Source organism: Betta splendens, chromosome 15 (assembly GCF_900634795.4).
Source record: "Betta splendens chromosome 15, fBetSpl5.4, whole genome shotgun sequence".
NCBI lineage: Eukaryota > Metazoa > Chordata > Actinopteri > Anabantiformes > Osphronemidae > Betta > Betta splendens.
The window spans coordinates 11,690,410-11,712,682 of NC_040895.2; the positions used below are offsets into that span (position 1 = coordinate 11,690,410).

The 22,273-nt window shown below is 45.6% G+C and overlaps 2 protein-coding genes across 3 annotated transcripts; one reads left to right on the forward strand and one right to left on the reverse strand.

The window, feature by feature from the left end:
- Positions 1-6: 6 nt before the first annotated feature.
- Positions 7-15,876, forward strand: zgc:154058 (Transmembrane protein 150A-like). The gene is made up of 8 exons (XM_029175843.3): positions 7-240; positions 792-1,008; positions 3,925-3,972; positions 4,443-4,529; positions 5,400-5,467; positions 9,560-9,687; positions 13,029-13,206; positions 13,309-15,876. Exons 2-8 carry the CDS (start codon positions 944-946, stop codon positions 13,548-13,550), a joined length of 816 nt encoding a protein of 271 aa, XP_029031676.1. The 5' UTR covers positions 7-240; positions 792-943; the 3' UTR covers positions 13,551-15,876.
- Positions 15,877-16,457: 581 nt separating this feature from the next.
- Positions 16,458-20,944, reverse strand: mat1a (methionine adenosyltransferase I, alpha). 2 transcript variants are annotated; one of them, XM_029175841.3, is made up of 10 exons: positions 20,656-20,942; positions 19,009-19,086; positions 18,692-18,814; positions 18,506-18,618; positions 18,283-18,426; positions 18,060-18,185; positions 17,883-17,975; positions 17,620-17,802; positions 17,412-17,545; positions 16,458-17,289 (listed from the first exon to the last, which is right to left on the reverse strand). In XM_029175841.3, exons 1-10 carry the CDS (start codon positions 20,720-20,722, stop codon positions 17,187-17,189), a joined length of 1,164 nt encoding a protein of 387 aa, XP_029031674.1. In that variant the 5' UTR covers positions 20,723-20,942; the 3' UTR covers positions 16,458-17,186. The 2 variants fall into 2 exon arrangements, with proteins under 2 accessions (XP_029031674.1, XP_040923517.1); XM_041067583.2 differs by lacking the exon at positions 16,458-17,289 and having other exon boundaries at positions 17,408-17,545; positions 20,656-20,944.
- Positions 20,945-22,273: the final 1,329 nt, after the last annotated feature.

Consider the following 22,273-nt stretch of genomic DNA (forward strand, 5'->3'; position numbering starts at 1 on the left):
CGGAGTCAAACATCTGGAGACTGCGAGTGTCTCGTGGCGGCGGCGATGCAAGAAGAAAGTGTGCACGAGCGGGGGCTCAGCAAGAAAGAAAACGTCTAACGGGACCAAAGTTGCAGGGAAAATGAGAAATAACTGCTCCGCGTCGTCTTGTGTGGAATAGCCTCGGCTGCGTGAAGCGTGCGGGACAGGTCCGCGTACTCGGTTTGCTCGGAGGAAAACACGCTAACCCGAAGGCTGCGGGTGAGTGATCCAGCCTTTGCTTCTCATGTCCACGTCTGACGCTCCGAGCTGAACGCTGTGCACCAGCTACGCGTCGTGGGAAGACGCTGAGCCGGAGCCTCGGTCGCTCACCGCGTTGTCCCGCTGCATCAACCGTCGCGTGGTCCCAGACAAACTCTGCGACTCCGAAACTTTGTCTGAAAAAAAAAAACTGCAGCAAAAGCAGCAACTACCTCATAAATGCACGTATTAATAACGTTAGCATTTTAATTCGATTTAGTCTATTACATAACCCTTCAGAGTAGCCAGAGTGATTAGTCATTAGACAAGTTAATATACAACTATGTTGATTTTCGAATAATCACTTTTCTGCCCTGTCAACAGCTTTTTGTCTCTACAGAGCACAAGTATATAAATAGCAGCACTGATTAGTAATAGTAGTCAACTGATGTCAGTCAGTTTGGAGAAATACATGTAATAACGTGGTTATAACCCCTAACGCTTCCTGATCAGTATGTGAATCATGCTGATGTAACTCCCCTGTCCGTCTCCTGTCATTTTCCATCCTGAAGGACACACCGGCGTCCCGTCCGCCGAGCTCCGTCTCCACCAATGAGTCCATGCAGAAGTCAGGCCCACTGAGTTAAATGTTAGTACTACTGCAGGTATCGCTCGGCTGGCCGAAGAGGAAAAAGAAGAGCGGGTCTGCTCCCGGTGCTGGAAGATGTCTCTCTGGATGATACTGCCGGTTAGCCTCCCAGCTCTGACCATCACTGGGATCTGGGTCGTGTAAGTGTTACGCTTATGTACAAGTCATGCATTGTCTCTACACTCTATAAAAGCATGTGTATAAACTTAATAATAATATACTTTGCTTGTAGTTCTAATACAAGCATCAAGATGTGTTGACGTCCATAATTAATTCATCATCTGTTTTTACACACCATTTGTGCCTTTGTCATCATATTCCAATCAATCATTGTCAGATTGTTCATTTGTTTTGAACACATTGGCATTTAGCAAATATTCCAGTATAACTAACTCAACGTTATAATCCAAAATTGTCTGCAATGGGGTTTTCCAGCTTTTGTTTATATTGAAGCGAAGACCTTTACAGTATATATCGCTGCTCGCTTGCCTCCAGGGGAGCCATGCTGCATATTTTGCCCTGAATTCCAGGCAGCCATGGTAATTGCATGTGAGTTAACTCTCTCCAGGAAGGCTCTGGTTTTATCTCGTGTCCTAATGATTTGCACCGCGGCACCCGAACAGATGTACCGGCTGCGTCTTAGTTGACAGCTTCCTTCGCCGCTTTGTTGTTACTTCAAGAGGAGGAATTCAGGCCCCCCGGGGGGCGAAGGAGACAGATGGCCCAATTACACATTGTCATATCTAGGCTGTGTCCTATATGTGTAATGAGATGCAAAGGGAGTAAGCAGCCTAATCGAATGCCGAGGCTGACATCTTAGTTTGAGGTCTTAAACAGAGCAGTCCACATTGTGTCATCAGGGGCGGAAGGGAAGTTGCTACAAATCATCAACATGTTGAAAATGAGTGAGTTTCTCACATTTCGTTTCTCTGAGTAGGAAGCTGATGCGGGTGCAGAGGGGACATGCTGATGACTGTCATTCCCGTTAAACCTGCTTCCTTCTCCTTACCTTGACAATGGTGCCTTGTTTCTAAGAGCAGTCAAGGGTCTTTTTCCAGGCTTGTGGAATGTCCAAGGATGTGACATGTTGTGCAACTCCCTCTTTCACTGTGGGTGATTGAATGGGAGAAAGGTAAATACTGAAAGGGAGTAATGTAGAGCGAGAAGCAGAAGACGCTCAGGCCTGTGCCCACCCAGGAGGCTCTGCTCAGACTGAGCTCTGCTAACATTTTATCAGTTAAAAGCACACGTTGTCTCATCAGGTTTGAACCGGATTTTACGCTTGGTTTTAAAATAACTGAGCAAAGAAGCCGGAGAAACAACTGCAGGCGCCCGTTCTGCCCAGTTCATTCACATCTCATGCGTCACACCCTTTCCCGTGGTTCCTGTAATGTTATATTTGGGAACTTTCACTGCCATGAAGTGCTCTGCAAAATTTTCATTGTTCATTCCCAAATAAAAACAGCCGCTTGCACCTATATATTGCTCACAGGCATACAATTAGAGTGTTTGACCACCGCTGAGCTTTGATAGAGGTCTAATTATATAAGCAGACCTATAATTACGTTGCCTCCTCTGAGAACAGAATGCACTGCTTATATTCAACATACAGTTAATAACAACACTTCTTTAGAAATGTACCAGATCCGCCCTGCAGATATTTTAAAAGCTGTACACGCAATTCTTAGCTTTACTTGTTTTCCTGGACTATTTTCTTTCTTGTGCGCCATCTTTTGTTTTTGTCAAGTTGCTGCCGTTCCGTGGGGTTTCGATGTGGAGCCCTGGCACCTGACGGACACGTTCCACTCAAGTGTTGCTTCCTTTTTTTTTCCCCCCTCCACGTGTTACGCAAGAGCGCCGCTACTGCAGCGTTCTGCCATCGGGCTTATGTGACTCTCACCGCTGTGATTCACGCAGCCTGAGTCGAGCCAATAACCAGCTGACCAAGTGCTGCCACCCGCTGCAGCAGTTGGACATTTACTGTTCCCACACATGGAGGCAGCTGCAAATCCAGCTGTGGTATATCTTGTCTCTGTGCTTACATAGTAAGTAGCTGAAGGCCTGCCACTGGTTTAGGTTTCTGTCACTGTCAAGCATGAAATCCTGTTGACCTTTAACAGTGTTAGTATTTGTGTATTAGTCATGTCTCTGTGCTTGTTAGTGTCTTCTGGGTAGAGTGTGTGTGTGTGTGTGTGTGTGTGTGTGTGTGTGTGTGTGTGTGTGCGTGCGTGTGTGTGTGTGTGTGTGTGCGTGCGTGCGTGCGTGTGTGTGTGTGTGTGTGTGTGTTTTAGCAAGAATGGCCCTGGAAGCATCGTTAATTGGCATTTAACCTCCAATTGAACTATGGCTGCGTTTACAAAGCAGGACAGGTCGTCTCTGTGTTTGACTCTTGCTGTCTCCTTCTGTCTGGCTTTTTATTGTTTATCATAGATTGTGTTTGACTTTTAATTTCAGTGTCTGACGTCCATTGAATACAAGGACTACTGTCCGTTTTAGCTCCAGACTGCATCCTTGGCTTCTGACAATTATAATAACAACGTATGGACAGAATCAGCAGCCCTTATTCATTCAACAAAAATCTAGAATGCAGATGTTTCTTTCAACTTCCTTGTGTTTGGGCCCATAGAGATCGCTCACTAGTGACATGCTCGCTCATCCTTTCGCTCTCCTTGTCCACTCGTTTAGGGTTTGATGAAGTAAAAAAAATCTTATTGGTCTCTCCAAAAACTAATGTTTTTTATGTCTCATATTTTTTTAATCAGCTTACACATACACTCCAGACACATATATTTTTATTGGCTCATAGGAAAGTTGTGCAGAATACAGTCTAGGTGTTTTAATTGTCTGGTCATTGACTTCACTGCAGATGTGGCTGGTCAGTGACCTGAACCAACGATCACCTCTTTCTGTTTAAATTGATAGGAGGGGTCAGTTCACCCTGTCCTGCAGGTTAAACAAACAGATGCAACTCAAATGTCCTGTAGGTCAGAGTGTAGCGGTTGCGTTAAACCCTGGAGTCCCCTTTTGTTGTTCTAACCATATCTTCTTGCTTGTAGGTACGCCATGGCCCTGTACAACCAGCACGTTTGTCCTGTGGATAACTGGTACAGTGCTTTGCTTCATCTATTCTTACACACCGGAGTGATTTATCACCTCCGTCATTGCATCATATATATACATGCAATTAGATCTTTTGCTATCTTTAAACAGAAATCATAAGAGGCACTGTTAAATCCACTCGCTCTCAGCACGAACACAAAGCTAAAATGCGACGTGACAGTTGTTATTGTTCTCCGTTTTTTTGCTGACTGATCCCCTCTCAGTGTTTGAGTCAAGTTGAGGTTAGAATCTACCAGCAGAGCTCCTATTTGATGACACAGCAGTTCTCTTCAACTTCAATTCAGCACATGTCCCTGAAAGAACGCCGCAGAGTCGTCGAATAGCATAATAATAAAATCATTCCAACATCCTGAGAATATTTGAAGTAGTGCTGATGTGGTTAAACATAAATGTGCATGTATCCCTTAACGCCAGACTACTTTGTTTTTGTGTGTGTCCATGTTTGGTGAACTAGGTTGTACAATCAGTCGTGTGAAGAGGAGCTGTACCTGCAGAGTGGCCCGACATTATGCTGCACACTAGACAATGTACCTCTCATCAGGTCAGTGAGACTCCCTGCTTCACCCCAGCCTCAACTCTCCTCTGTCGCTTTGTGTCTAGTTGTCTGCCGCTTCAAAACAGGAACAAGGTCCCATTGTTTAACGCGACCCCTGGACGGCACATTGTTGATGAAAAGCCAGTGGGCTTCGAGGAGAGAGTTCTCCTGAGGGTGTGTGTGTGTGTGTGTGTTTGTGTGTGTGTGTGTGTGTGTGTGTGTGTGTGTGTGTGTGTGTGTGTGTGTGTGTGTGTGTGTGTGTATCTGAAAATAACTCTGGGCTGAAATATCCTGCCTGCCACCGTGGCAGTTTAGAGGCAAACCACAGGTCTGTCTTGTCAACTTCCATTTAGAAGGAAATTCCCACTCATTTGTTTTTCATTTTGGCTCAAAGTCAATTTGGAGAATGTAAACACATATGGACATATTTACAAATGCAAAGGAAAACTACTTGTAGCCGTAACAACACAACTAAATAAGAAACCTAGAAATGTGTAAGTGTTGCAAAGTTACAAATTCAGGGCTACAGATATGATCAAATCTCCAGTTGATGTGGTGAAGGACGGAGAGATGTGTGCGCGTGCGTGTGTGACTCCAGTCAGCTGAGAGGGCTTTGTAGGCAGCAGCAGTCTGTCTGTCTCCTGCAAAACTCCTACAAGCCGTTCCCGTTCCCAGAGAAGCTGCAGTATGCGCAGTGGGTGAAAAGTCAGCGGCTTGATGAAGCGATGTCAATGAGTGGGTGTATCAGTACCAACAACCATGTACTAATGAGTAAATGTGCATATTTGGGAGAGAAGAGTGGGAGAGGAATTTCTGCTACTGTGTCTGTGTTCACATGATGTGTTCTCTGATTCATTTGATGTGTTCTCCTTTCAGTAAATGTGGAACTCTGCCCCCTGAGAGCTGCTTCTTCAGCCTTATCTGCAGCACAGGCTCCTTTATGGGTAAGGACCTAAATGCTTGGATTTCCAGCTCAGAAAATTATTCTTGTCTTTAAATATGGGTGGATTTTTACAGCTGTCTATCAGTGGTAGGGCAGTATAAAATATACCTAAGGCATTTTTAAGTCCCTTTCCATCGTGTCTTTGAGAACCATGCAGCCAAACAGAGTTTTGGTTCTCAGGCTTTAAAGCCTAACGCGTCCACACAGTGTTGCAGGTTTCCTGTCTCCACTAACTTTCCAGTAACCCATGTTAAACTACGGAGCTGGTCTGGCTCAATGCTCCTTGCACAACATCCCCATCATAACTATGATTGGAGAAAACCTCATGACAACACTCTCAGCATCTCAAGTAACTCTCAACTTTGACTGTAGCAATTAATGATGCAGGCATTACTTTGAATGGAAATGATGTACACGTGTATTACAGACTACACGAGCAGGAGAATTTTTTTTTGTGTTAGTTGTTTTGATCAACTCTTTGCTTTCTCTCATTTCTGCTGCACTCTGAAAATGCTGATTGCATAGAAAAACAACTTTCACACACCCCAGAAGCCAGGCAAAGCTTTTTTTTTGCATAAAAGAGGATGTAAATGTTAGATTCTTCCATTCAGTTGGGTTTCAGTTTAAAGCGTTCACACATACAGAGAGAAAACAGGAAGCAAATGAATGGGATCTGCTTCCATGCGCTGGCCTGAGCCGACACGTGCCGTTTCTGTGTAAACCGGTGGCTGCCAATGTCCTGATTTAGTTAATGTTTGGCAGCTGCGGCTCGGACGTGTTCTGTGTGTGAGCGCACACGTGTGTGCATAAAGCACGGGAGCCGGGTCGTTGCCTTGTTTGTCTTTGCGTAAGTGTTCTCCATGCCTGCAGCGGCCATTTAAGGGCCGCCTGCCTGGCCCGACCGCTGCCTGATGAGGCAGGCAGAGTCTCTGCAGTCGGATTATGATCCCTCCGTAACGACGTCTAACTTTGTAACCTCTACGCTGCGCAGCCAGAGTCTAAATTAACGGTCTGCTATTTGCATGTGAGTCTGTGCTCAGTATACTCTGTTGGAGCAGACTGGTACAGCTCTGCTTAGTTTAGGGATGTCGTGTGGTAATGAACCTTCGTCATCTCCAGTTTTCTGCCTCACTGCTTACGTCATGATGACAGGTCATGTCTGTGGCAATGATGCTGCTTCCCAGTGAACAGTGTTTACCTGCAGAGTTCTTTGATTATGGCCTTTACAATATGTCAGCAAAGTGACTATATAATCATGTGAAATAACCAGATTATTGATAGCAAGACATTCATAATTTCAGCGCTACACAGACCTTAAAGGGCAATGACAGCGTATATTTTAATCACATGCGCTTTTAACAATGTTCATATATAAATAGCAAAACCAACAGCAAACATCTAATCGTGGTGTCTTGACACAGATGAGTTTATTCCTCCACGTATTCAGAGCTTATCAGCACATTGAAGTCCAATGGACAGTAACATTAATTATGATAAACTGCCAGGATACGTCTCTGCCACACATCTAACTCCTCTCCCACACATCTAACTGTTGTTCAGAAATCTGATTTGTTGGTCCTCTCACAAACATAAATAAAGTCCTGTATCCTGTCAGGCGTCTTAATCCATGGGGTGGATGAGCCACATGCAGACATTTAGGCTCATGTTTCATAAATATGTGTTTGTTTATTCTTCTAAGTCATTCCTGTAGTCTGTACACAGCATTACAGGTGCAGTTGGTAGCGCTTTGACCTGGGGCGCAGAAGGTTGCAGGTTCAAACCCACCAGGGCTCCAGGTGTGTCCCTTGTCCTTGAGTGAGACACTTCGCACCAAGGCCCCGGGTGCTTTGCATGGACGCCCACTGCTCCTCCAGGGCATGGGTTAAAGGCCAATTCGTAATCATTGTACATTAAATTGTAATAATGGCCAATAATGGTCATTTATATTTCATCTTATAAAGATGTAACCTACGAAAGTAGGTTAAGTTCCTATGGCATGTAGTTGTACAACCAGCCATCGTGGCTAATCGCCTCTTTGCTTCTTAGCCTATTGATTTATGTCGTGCTCTGTGGATCGTGCCTCCTCCCCTTGGCTCGGGTTCACTCTGGGATAACGTGGAGTCTGTGAACGGCCTGTTACCTCACATTTCGTCTCCTAGCTTTAATCCCTGTTCCCAAACGTTCTGCCAGTGTACACATACAATGTGTCCAAGACAATGCATGCATTCTCTCTCCGCGCGCCCCCTGTGAGCGAGTGCAGCGGGGCGTTCGGGTTGAGACGTATCTCCTTGTGGGACCAGCGCGGTTTGTTGTGCTGTGAGGTGGGGTGTAGCGTGCGTTTGAACCTGCTTCCTCTCCCGCGCTTCCTGAGCGAAGCAGTGAGACTCTAAGGTTGTGCGCAAGGTGACCCAGGCTACGGGTGTGTGTGGACACTGTCGTGCTGTGTTTACGTGCAGCTCACCAACAGACAGCGAGCCTTGACCTTCGATGGGGAGGTCAGCCATACTGCTTACTCATCTGACTCATAGCTCTGTAGAAACCAGCCAGCACCAACGTTCACAGGAAGGATCAAACTAGAAATATGACAGAAGCTTGAATCATTTTCCAGCGAATGTGTTCGAACGTCTTCATTTGTCGCGATGAAGAGGTCGCGCTGGTCAAACGCTGAATCGAATGAAATAGTCTGCGAATTTGTCGTCCCTTCAGGAACACAGTGCATTCCCTGTTTTAAAAAAGAAGAGGGGAAACAGCAAGGACGGCCTCCGAGACCGGAGACACTGTTTGTTTTTCCACGACTTTCCACAAAGTCATGTTCTAAAAGGAATCTAATGCTGGAAAGAACAGCAGCTCACAAAAGCAAAGGCGCACAACTTAAGCTTAAGATTTCATAAGATTATATATTAACTGAATATATATCTGTTACTTTTAATATAGATATAGGTTTAATATAATGTTTGGTGTTGAATAATTAGAAAATAATTGGTTATATAATAAACAATACACCTTTGAAATGTAGGTAACAGTGATTTGTTTGTATGTGTGTGATCATTAATTGGAACAACAAAATAAATAAAGTTCAGTAGATAAAAGTGCAGTATACAAATGACTTTCAGTTAAACAAAGTTATTAATTGTTTTTTACAGACAATGACTCAACCTGTAACGTTTAGCTCTGTGATGTAGTTGTAGACATTAGGACACATCAGAATCGACCTGCGTAATAAACTGCAATTCACTCATTCATCTCGTTGTAGCCAGAAAACCTGCTGCAATTTGGGGTTGTTGTCGTCAACATTCATCATACTTACATCATTTACATCATTCTTGTTGACGCGGTTTTGACACTGTGACTTCCAGTTCCACGTACTGTAACACCACAGCAGACGCGCCGTAGCCTGGATGAAGCCCGGCTGAAACAAAGCTTTGCTGTGTTCGACCCCGCAGTAACTTTTTGTTCCTTTCTGCGGCCGCATGTTAAATTACTCTGCTTTTGGCAGTGCGGACCTGGTGAAACAACCTCCTGCTAACAGACAGTTAGTTACAGACCTAAGACCTCTGGGACTGTATGAGCTCAAGGTCGAGACACGAGGGGCTCCTTGTCGCCTCTAATCGCCCGTCAGCATCCTCCCCTCCCCTCCTGTCTCCCCAGATAACAATGGGGAGCGATCCGGCGTCGGCTCCCCAGAACCCCAACAATGCCCCAGTCTCAGCCCATTAGCACACCAGCAGGCATCTGTCCCACACACTGTACTTCAGCTCCTTCCACCTCTGGAGCCTCACGCGGCACTCGCGCCGACCCCCCTCCCGTACATCGTTCTCACTTTCCCGCCACTTCCTGCCCCTCGTGTTCTCACTCGTCAGCCAGAGAAATGTGACTTCCTGTAATTCTCAGACTCCTTCCAAAGAGTTGTATTTCTTGGCTAAATGAGGTGTGTGAGTGTTTTGATTACATAAACGCCAGGCACTGCGAAATAACCAGCGTAGCTTACGTTTCCATTATAATACTACCTCATTTTCTTCTGCTAAAAGATTTATTGCTCTCCCTTTACAGTGATTTATTGAGTCATTTTCCTGCTGACTCTGTGTTTCTGTAGTGATGGTGATTGTGCTGCTTCGTTATGCCCACGTCATTGAGAAGCATCAGAACTGCGTTCTCAACACAGCGAGTCTCTCCACAGGCTGGATCTGTGCCGCTGGACTCATCATGGTGGGCAACTTCCAGGTAAGGAGGAAAACAAACACAGTGGTGCACACACACATCAACAGCGAAAACAGCAAATAGTGTACAAGCTCACAAGTCAGAACCATCAGTAGGTGGATGTGTTTGTTTATGCATTTTTACTTTTGTTTTTAACACATTTTGGTGTTTGTCCAGTTGTGACACATCACATTATAATTTATTATTATTTAGACCAGATAAGTCTTACTTCTTTTTACACTGTTCAAGGATGTTCTGGGTTTGTACATGTTTGAAAGAATAAATAAATATAAATTTAAATCCATATTTGAAGAATAGAGACCGTCATTGGTTGTGTTCTTCATCCACCAAAGGCAATATAAAACTGATACACAACAAAACCACAGATGTAGCAATGCAATGAAACACAATAGGTCAGAATTAGCAACAGACTGTTTTCATAAATGATTAAAGTAAAGTTCTGTAGCTCTTGGTTTTGCTTTTTACGGTTTTAGAGCATATATAAGTCTATTTTGGAGTCTGGATAAGCAAATACATCTAGGATAGTACGATGAGCATGGTTACTGTAATTTGATGAGTCAGTGAAGTTCTTTTTCTTTGCTTTTATCGTCTCCTAATGTCGGCTTCGCTTCACATACGCACACAAACAAGCGGATTGACATTTGTTTTTGTCCTGCTGTCACGCTGCACCGCTCTGTGGGACGGTTTAGTCTTAAAGCTTCACGTGAAGAAACCCAACCTGAATTCCTGCCCTGTAGATATTTGTTCTTTGGGAAGGAATTTCGGCAAGTTTAAATATTTAGAGCCCTGGCTGCACGCCTGGACCACGAGGGTGAGCCCTTTCAGAGACGGAGCAGGAGAGAGGGAGACAGGACTTTCACAAAAATGAGGCGTGTGGGATCTGCACACAGATAAAGCCACATGGAAACATTATGATGCTACTCTAGATACATATTTCCAAGTAAAAGTGATATGTGATCTTATTTCATCTTCTTTTGAAGTGGCTTATTATTTTTGGGGGCATGTTCGTGATGTTGAATACAGAGGCAGCTACTGATGTTCCTCCATATGGTGCGGTGTCCCTCAGGTGTATGCTATGAGCTAACTGCGTGACTATGAAGGAGCCCTTTACAGGAGCGTGTTGAACAGATGTGCAGTGTCTGAGGGTCCACACAGTCCATCCTCACCTTCTTCCCGCGTCTTTGCACCAAAGTTCTGGTAGGAATTATCCGGGAAGAGCCAGGGGGAAGTGAGTCATCAAGCCTGGCCGTGCATGTAGAGGAGCTGGGCAGACAGAGGCCCCATCCACCCTCATAACCAATCACAGCCTGCTCGCAGACTTGCATCTCCTACAGCCGGGGACATTCCAGTGGGATGGAAATAAAGATATCATCAATGGTGGATAAACTCTGGAAACCACATGGCAGAATAGAAAGTCCTGCTGCAAAACCAAGCACAGACTCTAGTGAGCAGACTGAAAATCACACGAGCCAGTAGTAAACTGTAATCTGAGGGGGAAACAAACCCGAGGAAGCGACTTGGTGATGGCGACGGCTTCAGTTTGGAGTGGAGCGTTACATAAGACTGTGGCGGCACAGCTGTGGCTACGGGGGCTTTTCCTGTCGGCGGTCGGACAGTTTGGGCAAAGAAACACATAAATTGATGATGGGGAAACACATTGGAGCCACATAGAGGACATTGAAAAAGCTCATTAGCATAAACCCAATGTCAGGATGCACCTTGAACAAGAAAACTGGATAAAGAACGAAAACTGAAGCCGGATGTCAGTTGGGCTTGTTCTCACCGTGCCCACACTTCATTTACCGGTGTAATACACAGCCATGAGGAGAAACGCGTCACACTGTTACACCAGGCTTCCTCATGTGACCAGCTCCCCTTCTGAGCTGCACCATGTGAACACAATTGCTATGCATTTATGCGGGGGACGCTGCTGGCCAGTGTCGGCCTGCAGCAGCTCATTTATCAGGCTGATATGACTTGGTGATGAATTTGAATTGCCAGTCATGAAGAGCTACAGTCTAGATTGAAAACATGCACCGGTTTCAGGAATCAGGATGGTTTTCGACTAAAGAGAGGTTTTCGGTTACTACTCGTGCAGGGTCCATTCCATTACTGTCGCTGTTATTTCCCCCCCACCCTCCATCATATCGTCGGGAAGCCTCCCCACTGTGACAGCACATGCTCCTGGCATCGCGTATCAAGTGTGAAAACCTACATGACGTGGAAGAGCTTAGGTTTACTCTGTTTCTTAATGCACCATTAACCAGCAGGTAATGACTGCAATTAGCTATGAATCTGGGACATCGGGCAGTCACACAGAAATAAACATGTTTATGTTTTGTATTTATTATTATATTTCTATTGAAAATAAAACAAACAGTATAATTAATATTTATTCATGTACAGCAGAGACAGAGTTGATTGTTTTTAACCTTCACGGATGCAACATCAGCTAAAACAGGGCTCAGCCAAGAAAAGCAGGCATATGGTTGATGTTTGTGTGTGTGTGTGTTTTTCCATTACTGAGTGCAGTGAGCACTCAGACCCCCGCTGTGTCAGTTCACCATTTGTACTAGATACAGAGACGATGCAGGTGAATAAACACAGCTCGCTGCGAAGGGCACCAGACTAAAATATAATTACCGCTGCAAACAAACACCTGAGTCTAAATGTGCAAGCGCTGGCTGTCGGGCTCTGGAGGTGAAGAACCCTACGGCTGTGGGTTATTTAACGTAATGAAGAGTCTGGAGTTTTCTCACCTCAGGGATTAGTGGGCAAGGCAAGAATGTACAGCATGTACTGGCCGGGTCAATGGACAAGTGGCTTAAAAGCCAGAGGAAATAATGTCTGGGTTGTAGCACTAATGATCTACTAGAATTATGCGCTTCAAAGGATATTTTTATTCCAAACACGAGTTTTTAACCATCTGGCCAACAAAGGCAAATTTAGTCATGTGGCTACAGTAAATTATTGTATTCCTCAGAGATGTGTTTGTAGCTTTAGCTAATGTCTATTGAACCTCTTAAATATTCTGATCTGAGCTCTCCGTCTCTGGATTTGCGTGTGTGTGTGTGTGTGTGCGTGCGTGCGTGCGTGCGTGCGTGTGTGTGTGTGCGTGTGTGTGTGTGTATCCTGCATCGGGAGTCACATGCTCCTGAGCAGCTCTGTTGTGTATTGTTTCTTTGTTCTTGTGACCAGCAGAGAAAAGGAGGCGTTCGCTTGCTCGCTGTGTTTTGTACATATCACCCTCTTTTTGTCACTCATTCGTCTCATGAATAATCCAACCCAGACGCTCTGGACTCCATTCTTTAACCTCTCCCCCCTCCTCTGTTCCCGTATGACAGGTGGATTATGCCAAAGTCCTCCACTATGTCGGAGCGGGCATCGCCTTTCCCACCAGCATGCTGTTCGTGTGCCTGCAGTCGGCACTGACCTACCGGCTGGCCAAGACCCAAGGGGAGTACAGCGTGGCTCACCTGCGGCTCTGCATGACCCTGCTGGCCTTCGTTGCCCTGGTGCTCAGTATCCTCTCCAGCCGCTAACAGATGCTGTCCAGCGTGTCACAACTTGCATGACTCTTTTTGTGTTCGTGGTTTGTGGTTCGCCCTTGACCGTGCTCCCCAGGCGGTGTGTTTTTCTGCCAGGAGAGCTTCGTCCTGCAACACGCGGCGGCCATCTTCGAGTGGGTGTTCTGCGTCATCGTCATGCTGTTTTACGGGACGTTCGCCTTCGAGTTCGCCAGCATCTCGGGAGACACCATGGTGGTGCTGGCCAGAGGACATGCTGGGAGAGAACGCAAGATGGAGGCTCTGGGAGCGCACCCGCAGCCACACGCACACTCGCCTGAGAACATGGCCATCCTGTAGCCTGGCCACGCATGCTGAGGCCACGCGCGCTCGGCCTGCTTGTTCCCTTTGAATTCCAGCTGTTGATTGAGTTTATTCAGGCTCATCCGACGCTTTGAAATGAACCAGACCAGTGCAGCAGCCATTGGCGGCGGCGCAGACTCTAAGATTTCAACTCCAGGGATGTAGACCTGCGGCCACTGCTCCCACCAGAGCTCCGCGTCTCTGAAGAACTTGTTTGCATTTTGCACATTGCGCAAGTTTGAAACCAAATTTTCCCCCTAATTCACGCTTGTCCTGAAAGACTAGATCTGAATAAGTGGCCTTGATGCTTTGTGATTGTAGCGCACTAAGGGCTGCTGAACAGCCAAGCTGACGCTATGACAGCGAGTCAAACTGGGAGGGAAAGGGGCCGTGTCTGTGTTACAGTGGGGGCACGACTGATTCTTGCCAACCACACAATTATGGATGAATGCAATACATAGACTGTTAAACAGAAGAGTAAAGGCATTCTGTAGCTAATTCAGAGGTAGAACAGCATTTTGCAATCTTTGAGCTTCACTAATTAACAGCCTCCACTACGTAGTTCTCGTTGCTTTTAGCTGTTTTCGTAGCTATTCAGCCAACGACACAGATCACTACATTTCAACCAAAGTCCAGTTTTTTATCTGCATATAGAAACGTACAGTCGGTCTAGTGCCTCATTAACTCAAGTCTTTGGATCAGTACACTATATCAAGCTTGAGCCTCACATGCCTCCTCTTTGTAGACCCCTGAGTCCATTGACAGACATGACACCATGTCCAGAGGAAGCAGATGAGCTCTGGCTTCATTGGGTTGTGACACATGTTTTCAGGTCCTATGGATGCAGGTCTGTGTCTCATTATTCCCCATCAATGGGGAGCAGCAGCTTCCTAAGTGCCCAGGATTTGGCAGCATGTCCAGCTAGTGAGGATTAAAACTGAAGGACGTATGTGTTACTGTGCAGCAGTACGTGCCAAAATATCAGTCATCTCTGTGGCTTCGGTGCTAAAAAAACAAAAGGCACAAAACTGAATCCTGTATTTTGTTTTATTGAGTTTAATTCTAATTGTAAGTGCCATAAATACCAAATCCAACTGTTTTACATTGGAACATGCTCCCTGCTCATTTCACGTGGTAGAAAAACTCCCTAACACCACATCCTCCCGCACTGTGCAGAGGTTGTGTCAGTCTTAGTTACCATCTGTTACTGAGGACTAACGTAAAGTAATTGACTCAGACTGAATGTATGAATACTGTCATCAAGACGTAACTTGAAGAGCACGTGGACGCTGCTCTGTGGAAGGAGCTGGGACGTCTTAACACCAGCCGCTCCACCGGTCGCTTGCCTCTCCCTACTGGTCAGATGGCTTATTGCATGGGTTGGTGTTGGATGCTGTAACGCTGAGGACCAACCCGACAGGAGGTCGTGCTTTCTACTTGAAAAAGATAAAACGTTTGTATCTACAGACAGGAGCATTCAGCTGGTTTCAGGTTTAGGCCAAATGTGCATTTATTTCATGTCAGTTGCTAAGAAGGTGAAGCTCCTGTATGATAACTAATGCAGACGTGAGCTTCATACACTACCATCTTTTGAATGACAGGTAATAATTTGATGCATTTTTAATGTTAAGCCAAATGATGGTCTGCTCATGCTGCTCGTCGTGTCATTCCACGTTTTCTAAAGCGACTCATTTGACTTGGTGGTTTGTGTGTTACGGGAATCTATGCATAACACTTGTCTGCTCCGTCTGCCTTTTGTCGTTTAGTGTCTGATCTTCGCACTCAGGAAACTGTTACGACACCAGCTACACCCTTTAACGCTAAGCAAAATGAAATCTTTTTGCTTCTGCCTTCTGTTATCTTTGTATTAACAGTTATGTTTATGTAGGTTTTTATGTATATTTGTTTTTCGTAGTATGCTGTAGGTGCAACTGATTTTTCCCCAGTTGCAGGATGGATTAGCTATGATAGATTATATAATAGATTATATTTGTTAATCAAGATTGTAAAGCTTAAAAATAAACACTATGTGAGAACACATGGTTAAATATCTGCAAGACAAAGTAGCTTACTCATTCAATCAGTAGATCATTGTTAGGAGCATTCTGACAAACTAACTGGCTGTAAACCTCACATGAATCTCTTAATCTCTATCTAATTGTCAGTTTAGTTGCAAAATGCTCCCTATGTGCCTTATGTGTTGTTTTGATAATGAAAACCAAAGAGGACCGGGTTTTTAATTCTATTTTGATGTCAAAGTCTTATATGATTGTATATGTATGCCATAATGTTCAAAAAATAAAAAGACAACTTGAAAAAAGCAGTAGTTTGAGTACACGTCATGAGAAATGGTTAAAGGTGAACAGTTTTAAATTTCTTTATTGTTGAATTATTTACATTGTCTAGTTGATCTGACAACAGACTTGACAGAAGCTGACATTAAATAGAGGGAAAATCTTCTCTTACAAAAACAGTGTTGCCTGTAGCTAAACACCCCATGAGTCGTCAAGCTCTACAGACATGGAGGCTTCTAACACACTGGATTTAAATTAAATCCATTAAATTAAATTAAATTTAAACACTCCCCTTTGAACTAAGCTTAAGTGTAACTAGACAACAGTACAGGACGTTGTTAAGTAGAGCAAACAAATGGCAAAATACGTTAATGGTACAGAAAGAAATTGAAGAAAACCTGTGTACAAATAAAGATACGTAGGTATTTGTGCTATAAAGCATGAAATCATGTGATGATGATATCATGTTAAAAAAAGAAAATGAAAAGAAAAAAGGAAATGAAAATAGTTGGTAAAAGTATCAAAGCACAATTGATTGTGAAGTGTAAAATCAACTGGAGGGCTGGTATATTGTGTATAAGTGGAAAAGGCCATAATGCTTTATAAAAAAATAAAAGATTAAATGATTTAATTCATTATAATAAAAAAAGACAAATTGAATTCCTAAAATATTGTACATGTTATATTATTATACTCGGGTCGACAAAATTGCATCTTGCTGTAACTGTCAGCATTTGTGTGTTTGTGGGTGGAATCTGCTCTTACCAAAGAAAAAAACTTCAAAATAAAATACAAGCCAGCGCTAAAACTGGGCTTCTAGATGCCGCACAACGCTGCGTGATCATTATAAAGACGTTTGCATTTGATTGTCATAAGAGAAAAGAGCTCGTCCCACATGTATTAACATGTGCAACAGCCTCCTGCAGCTCAGTAAGACTATTTAGTCACGACAGAAAAATTAAATCTGCTAAAGCAAAGCCTTTGGTACATTGACATTCATATAATAATTCCTGATTAAATACATGCTGCTGACAATAGCACCTTGAATAAATTATCAGATATAAATAAAATATTCTTCTGCTTGTAGTGGTGTATTTACATTCAGAATATTTTATTTGTGTTCTACTGACTGTATAAAGCACACATGATTAGTGAATGAGCTGTCCTCTGCAATCTCCCTATTTAAATTAGGAGAATGTCCCTTTGTTTTTACAACCACTGCTGCATCAAATGACCTTCTCACCTCCTTCATAGCGGATGGATCGTAACTTTAGTTCTTCCTAGTCGAATAGACTAGAATAGAACCTCCAGGGTCAACCAGGAGACGCAGGTGCAGTTTTTAGAAGACTAGCTTTTTGGGCACCTCCCAGCTGAACTCGGGTCGGCCAAAGTGGCCATAGGCAGCCGTCTGCTGGTAGATCGGCCTCTTCAGGTTCAGCTCCCTAAAGGACGAGACAGGACGAAGATTACCACCACTGGACTCTGAAAGATGCTATAATCACTAAGAAGCTGCACGCAGTCTGGACACTTCGCTGCACGGGAGGAAGACGGCGGCCGCGTTCACCTCACGATCACTCCCGGTCGCAGGTCGAAGTTCTTGTTGACGATCTGCAGCAGCTCTGACTCCGTTTTCTCTGAAGAACCGTAGGTGAACAATGAGATGGACAGAGGCTGGGGCACTCCGATAGCATAAGACACCTACAACAGCAGAATACCCATTAACCGGTGCATAATCTCTGCATCACCCGTGGCCGGAGAAGCGGGCCGCTCACCTGAACCAGAACCCTCCTACACAGCTTGGCTTTGACCAGAGACTTGGCCACCCAGCGAGCGGCGTACGCCGCAGAGCGGTCCACCTTCGAGAAGTCTTTACCGGAGAACGCTCCGCCGCCGTGAGCCCCCCAGCCTCCGTACGTGTCCACGATGATCTTCCTGCCGGTCACGCCAGCGTCGCCCTGGTGGGTGGAAAAGCAAAAGGAGTAAAAAGAGGCCAGAGTCTTGATAAAATGCACAGTCGCCACGGTGTGATCCTCACCTGAGGTCCACCAATGACAAAGCGGCCGCTGGGCTGGAGGTGGTAAATGGTCCTGTCGTCCAAATATTTAGCAGGAACCACAGCTTTGATCACCTGGCAGAATCAAGGCAACATTCAATCCACAGGCTTAACTAGGTCCGTGAGCAGGACACTGGTCCAAGCCCGCTTAGGCTCTACCTTCTCCTTCAGGACCATCTTCTGCTCCTCCAGAGAGATGCAGTCGTCGTGCTGCACAGAAATCACGATAGTGTGCACTCTCTTAGGGATCACAGCTCCTTCCTTCTGGTCATAATGTACTGTGACCTGAGGCACACAAGTCAGATATTAGTGCACAGTCTTCATAGCATAACTAATTTTGGTCAACACCCTCCATAGACTAATATTTTCATGACCTGCTCACCTGCGTTTTGGAGTCGGGGCGCAGCCAGGGGATGATGCCGCCGCGCCGGAGTTCAGCCATCTTGGCGTTGAGTTTGTGGGCCAGGACGATGGTGAGGGGCATGCACTCGTCCGTCTCGTCGGTGGCGTAGCCGAACATCAGCCCCTGCACGGCAGAGAGGGAAGGTGAGGCACGGGCCAGCGGCGGCAGCGGGACACTAACGCGCGCTTTCCCGGGGAGCGACCTGGTCTCCGGCGCCGATGTCCTCCTCCTGCCTGTCCATGTGGACGCCCTGAGCGATGTCCGGACTCTGCTGCTCCAGAGCCACCAGCACGTTGCACGTCTTATAGTCGAAGCCTACACCGGGATGAGAGCGTGTGAGGAAACGACGTGCTGCCGCGGTTTGGCCGGTAAAGCACAGCATCCGCACCTTTCTCAGAGTTGTCGTAGCCGATGTGCTTTATGGTGTCCCTCACCACCTTCTGGTAGTCCACGTTGGCCCGAGACGTGATCTCTCCACAGAGCAGCACCATGCCGGTCTTACACACCGTCTCTGCAGTGAAATTATACAATCGGTGGAAACATGACTTCAGTTGTGGCGTTGAGAGACCAATGCTAATACAATAAATAATCTCAACTGTGCTTTAGATTTATGTGTTCTCTTGATTTTTAGCAGAGCCGTCCTGGGAAACCCTACCCCTGTCGTCTCCATCTTTTAACAAACAGACCGAGTTCCAGTTTTCTTACCACAGGCCACTTTGGCATCTGGATCCTGTTGCAGGTGAGCGTCCAGGACAGCATCACTGATCTGGTCACAGATTTTGTCTGTGGAAATGATTGGTGCAAAAAAAATTCTGATTACAAAAAATTAGCACAACACATGTAGTATTGGAAAACACAGCATGTTGTGATGTTTGTGACTGTTTCCGTGCAAGGCAACAGGAAGCGTGTTGGATTAGTTGGAACAGTTGGACTTGAGAGCGGTCCTCAGTGGGACAATAGCCCTCGGACCACCGCATTCATGGCTCTGTCACCCAGCTGAAGCAATGCAACACATGCGTTACATCAGAAACAACATTAACATGTGACCGCGTTGACTCGGAGGAGCCGCATCGTGACCCACACGGCACGATGTCAGGTTGCGTTTTGGCGACTGCAGGTGTGCGTCTGCACGTCTTGTCGACGCGTGCGATTCGGAGTCCACTATCTGTGGGAACAGCCCAGACCCCGAGGGGCGGTATCAAATAAACAGGTTAGCGCTGCAGCCGCCACCAAGGCCACGCACCTCCAGGAAAGCACAAACACAAAGTATTCACCCTGTCAACGTCTCGCCGCAGCGCGGTTAATCAAACCCAGTATCAGAGGTTACTTTAAAAACAGAGGTTTTACCAAACTTTATATCTGTTCAGTAATAATGTCTTATTCTTTAAGTCCTGACACAACTGAGCTGAATTTCTCTTTGCAGTATTCTTATGTAATCCTGGGGGCTCACAGGTGTTATGTCATTATCTGTGGAGCCGTACAAGTGGTTGAGTCTCATTATTGATTTAGCACAGGGGACTTTGTAAGGTTACATATTTGTGAAAGGATTACAACACACTGACAGAGCTAAAGGGTAGAGTACATTTTAACTTTTACTATTAGGTTTTCCATTATACAGATGCCTCTGTGCCTGCTTCACTGAGCAATAACTCCCCTTGTTCAGCATTTATATACAGAATATGAAATATATAAATGTCCTATACCACTATGATGTAGATTATGTAGCTCATTAGCTTTAATATGCCATCAATTGTGCTGTTTGAAGAAAGACATACTTCATTATGACTGTACATCTGTATTAATTTTTTTTTTATATATCACGTCTTAAATATAAAGTAGATCTGAAGTCACAAACTGATCTTGTGATCTGTTTTTCTCACTTTTTGAAAAGTCTCTCCTGTGTTATCAGGATGTGACGCCTCACTTTCACATTCTGCGCACTAAGGGTGCTTTTGGACATCTCTGGCCCCGGGGCGAGAACGGGGTCCTCCCGCTCCCCTCGCGTCCGTTGGCCACTTTGTCCTTAGCGTGCAACCTTACACCAGCCGGCCACGCTCACATTCACGCCCTGCTGCCCGTAAGTGAGGGTTGGAGTGAGGGGAAGTAAACACATGTTGCTGTGAATGGAATACCAGCCGCGCTTGGAGAGTAAAAACACTGGATTTATTGTGGACGTATGGACGCGCTGTCCCACTTCTAGAGCGTTTATTCACACACACAATTCTGCAAAACAACACTGAACGGCCTCTGAGCACACACACACACGGACTGTGAAGACATGTGCCACACTTTGAAACTGTAAACACAAAAAATTTAATATCACCTTCAGTTCACACACTGACTCAGACTCACCCGGATGTCCCTCTCCTACAGACTCTGACGTGAACATGAACGAGCCTTCTTCCAGCAGATCGCTCATTTTATTACACGGGGCCAAGCGCTCAGCGAGAATCAGTGCACTCGGGGAGAAAGTGTTCGTCAGTTCCCACCAACAGGCCGTCCAGAGGGCTGCTTTATATTCCTGCTGGCGCCTCTGTAAGAGAGAAATGAGGAAAGGAAGATCCCTGCAGCCCTGAAGCCTGAAGTCTGTGGCGCAAAACTCCACGTCTGGGTCCACATGGCCCAATATATATGGCCAGGAGAACACACACACACACACACACACACACACACACACACACACACACACACACACACACACACACACACACACACACACACACACACACGCTCCCTGTCACTCTCACTCACACACACGTGATGTGGATCCATGGGACAGTCCATTCCACAGGGGAGTGGACGGTGGGAAGCTTCTTCACCGTGTGGAATACGCACATTAACCCCTCGCGCACATCGAGGGGCCCGAGCGTGTGTTCACCGTCGTCACCTCCGCCCCCACTGGGGCCGCTGAGCTTTATCGCGTTACGTGCCCCGGGCGGAAGCGGGGGCATCTCAGACAGGGAGGTTCCCCTCCACGCATGCGGGTGGGACAGCTCCGTCTGCTGGGACTCGGTCAGGTTGGGGCAACCTATGGACAGAGGCACAGAGGAGGAAGGTAGCTGTCGTCACAAATGATGCAATTGCTCGGGACCTGTGCAAAGTTAGGGTTCGTTTGTTCAGTGGTGTCGAGGAGGAACATGCACCGGGAGAAACCAAATTAAACAGACCTGAAAATTCATTTGAAAAAGTTCAGCTTTTTTTCAGCACCCTTTCAGACAGACATGCAGCTTTGTATGCAACATTATTAATAATAATAAATTTCTCCCCCAGTTTTGAGTGTTTCAGACAGGAAGTGTAATTTGTATTTTAAGTAATGAGTTACTTTCCATCTCTAATAGACAGTCACCTGTTGCTGATGCTTTTTCCAGCCCTGTCCCGGCCTGAGGCTCTTGTCTCTGTGCTCACAGAAAATATCGAGGCATTGTCTAAAAGAATATCAAATCATGCAGATGTGTCTCTCAGATAACTCAAGGCTTTTCAGGTGACTCACTCTGCCCTGGTTTTTTGCACAAAGAGGTCTGAGGCTCACAAACAAATGCTTAGAGGAAACCGTCCTGTCAGCTTTACACAGACACCTTTACATATGCTGCAAGTCAACATATATCTGTTACTGTACAAACCCTCCCTCCTACATTCACTTGGTTTGAAGTTAACCAGGACGTGCATGTTGATCAAACTGCTACTTGTCTCTGTAAAACAAACATCTGGATTTCACACTTCAGTTCTGCAACAACAAGTTTCAGTTACTTTTCAGGCCTCTGTTTCAGCAGCTGGACTTAAACATGAAGGTGTGGATGAAATGAAGAGTCTTCTGATGACAAAGAGAGAGACTGTGGCCAGTCTGATGCCACCGTTAGTGACCTCTGTCTGATACACCTCTGTTTGTTTTGGCATAAATGAGCCAGGGTGAAAACAGGCAAAATAAGGCTCTCTGAAAAAGAGAAGCCGGCTTTCTTTATCTGCTTTCTAC

Excerpts from the sequence above, each read along its gene's own strand:
- zgc:154058 (XM_029175843.3), top strand. The coding sequence starts at position 944 with ATGTCTCTCTGGATGATACTGCCGGTTAGCCTCCCAGCTCTGACCATC. Across the intron at positions 3,973-4,442 it reads GTTTGTCCTGTGGATAACTG|GTTGTACAATCAGTCGTGTG; the intron begins GTACAGTGCTTT and ends TTGGTGAACTAG. Across the intron at positions 4,530-5,399 it reads GACAATGTACCTCTCATCAG|TAAATGTGGAACTCTGCCCC; the intron begins GTCAGTGAGACT and ends TTCTCCTTTCAG.
- mat1a (XM_029175841.3), bottom strand. The coding sequence starts at position 20,722 with ATGAGCGATCTGCTGGAAGAAGGCTCGTTCATGTTCACGTCAGAGTCT. Across the intron at positions 18,619-18,691 it reads CTACGACAACTCTGAGAAAG|GCTTCGACTATAAGACGTGC; the intron begins GTGCGGATGCTG and ends ATCCCGGTGTAG. Across the intron at positions 18,427-18,505 it reads ACATCGGCGCCGGAGACCAG|GGGCTGATGTTCGGCTACGC; the intron begins GTCGCTCCCCGG and ends TCTGCCGTGCAG.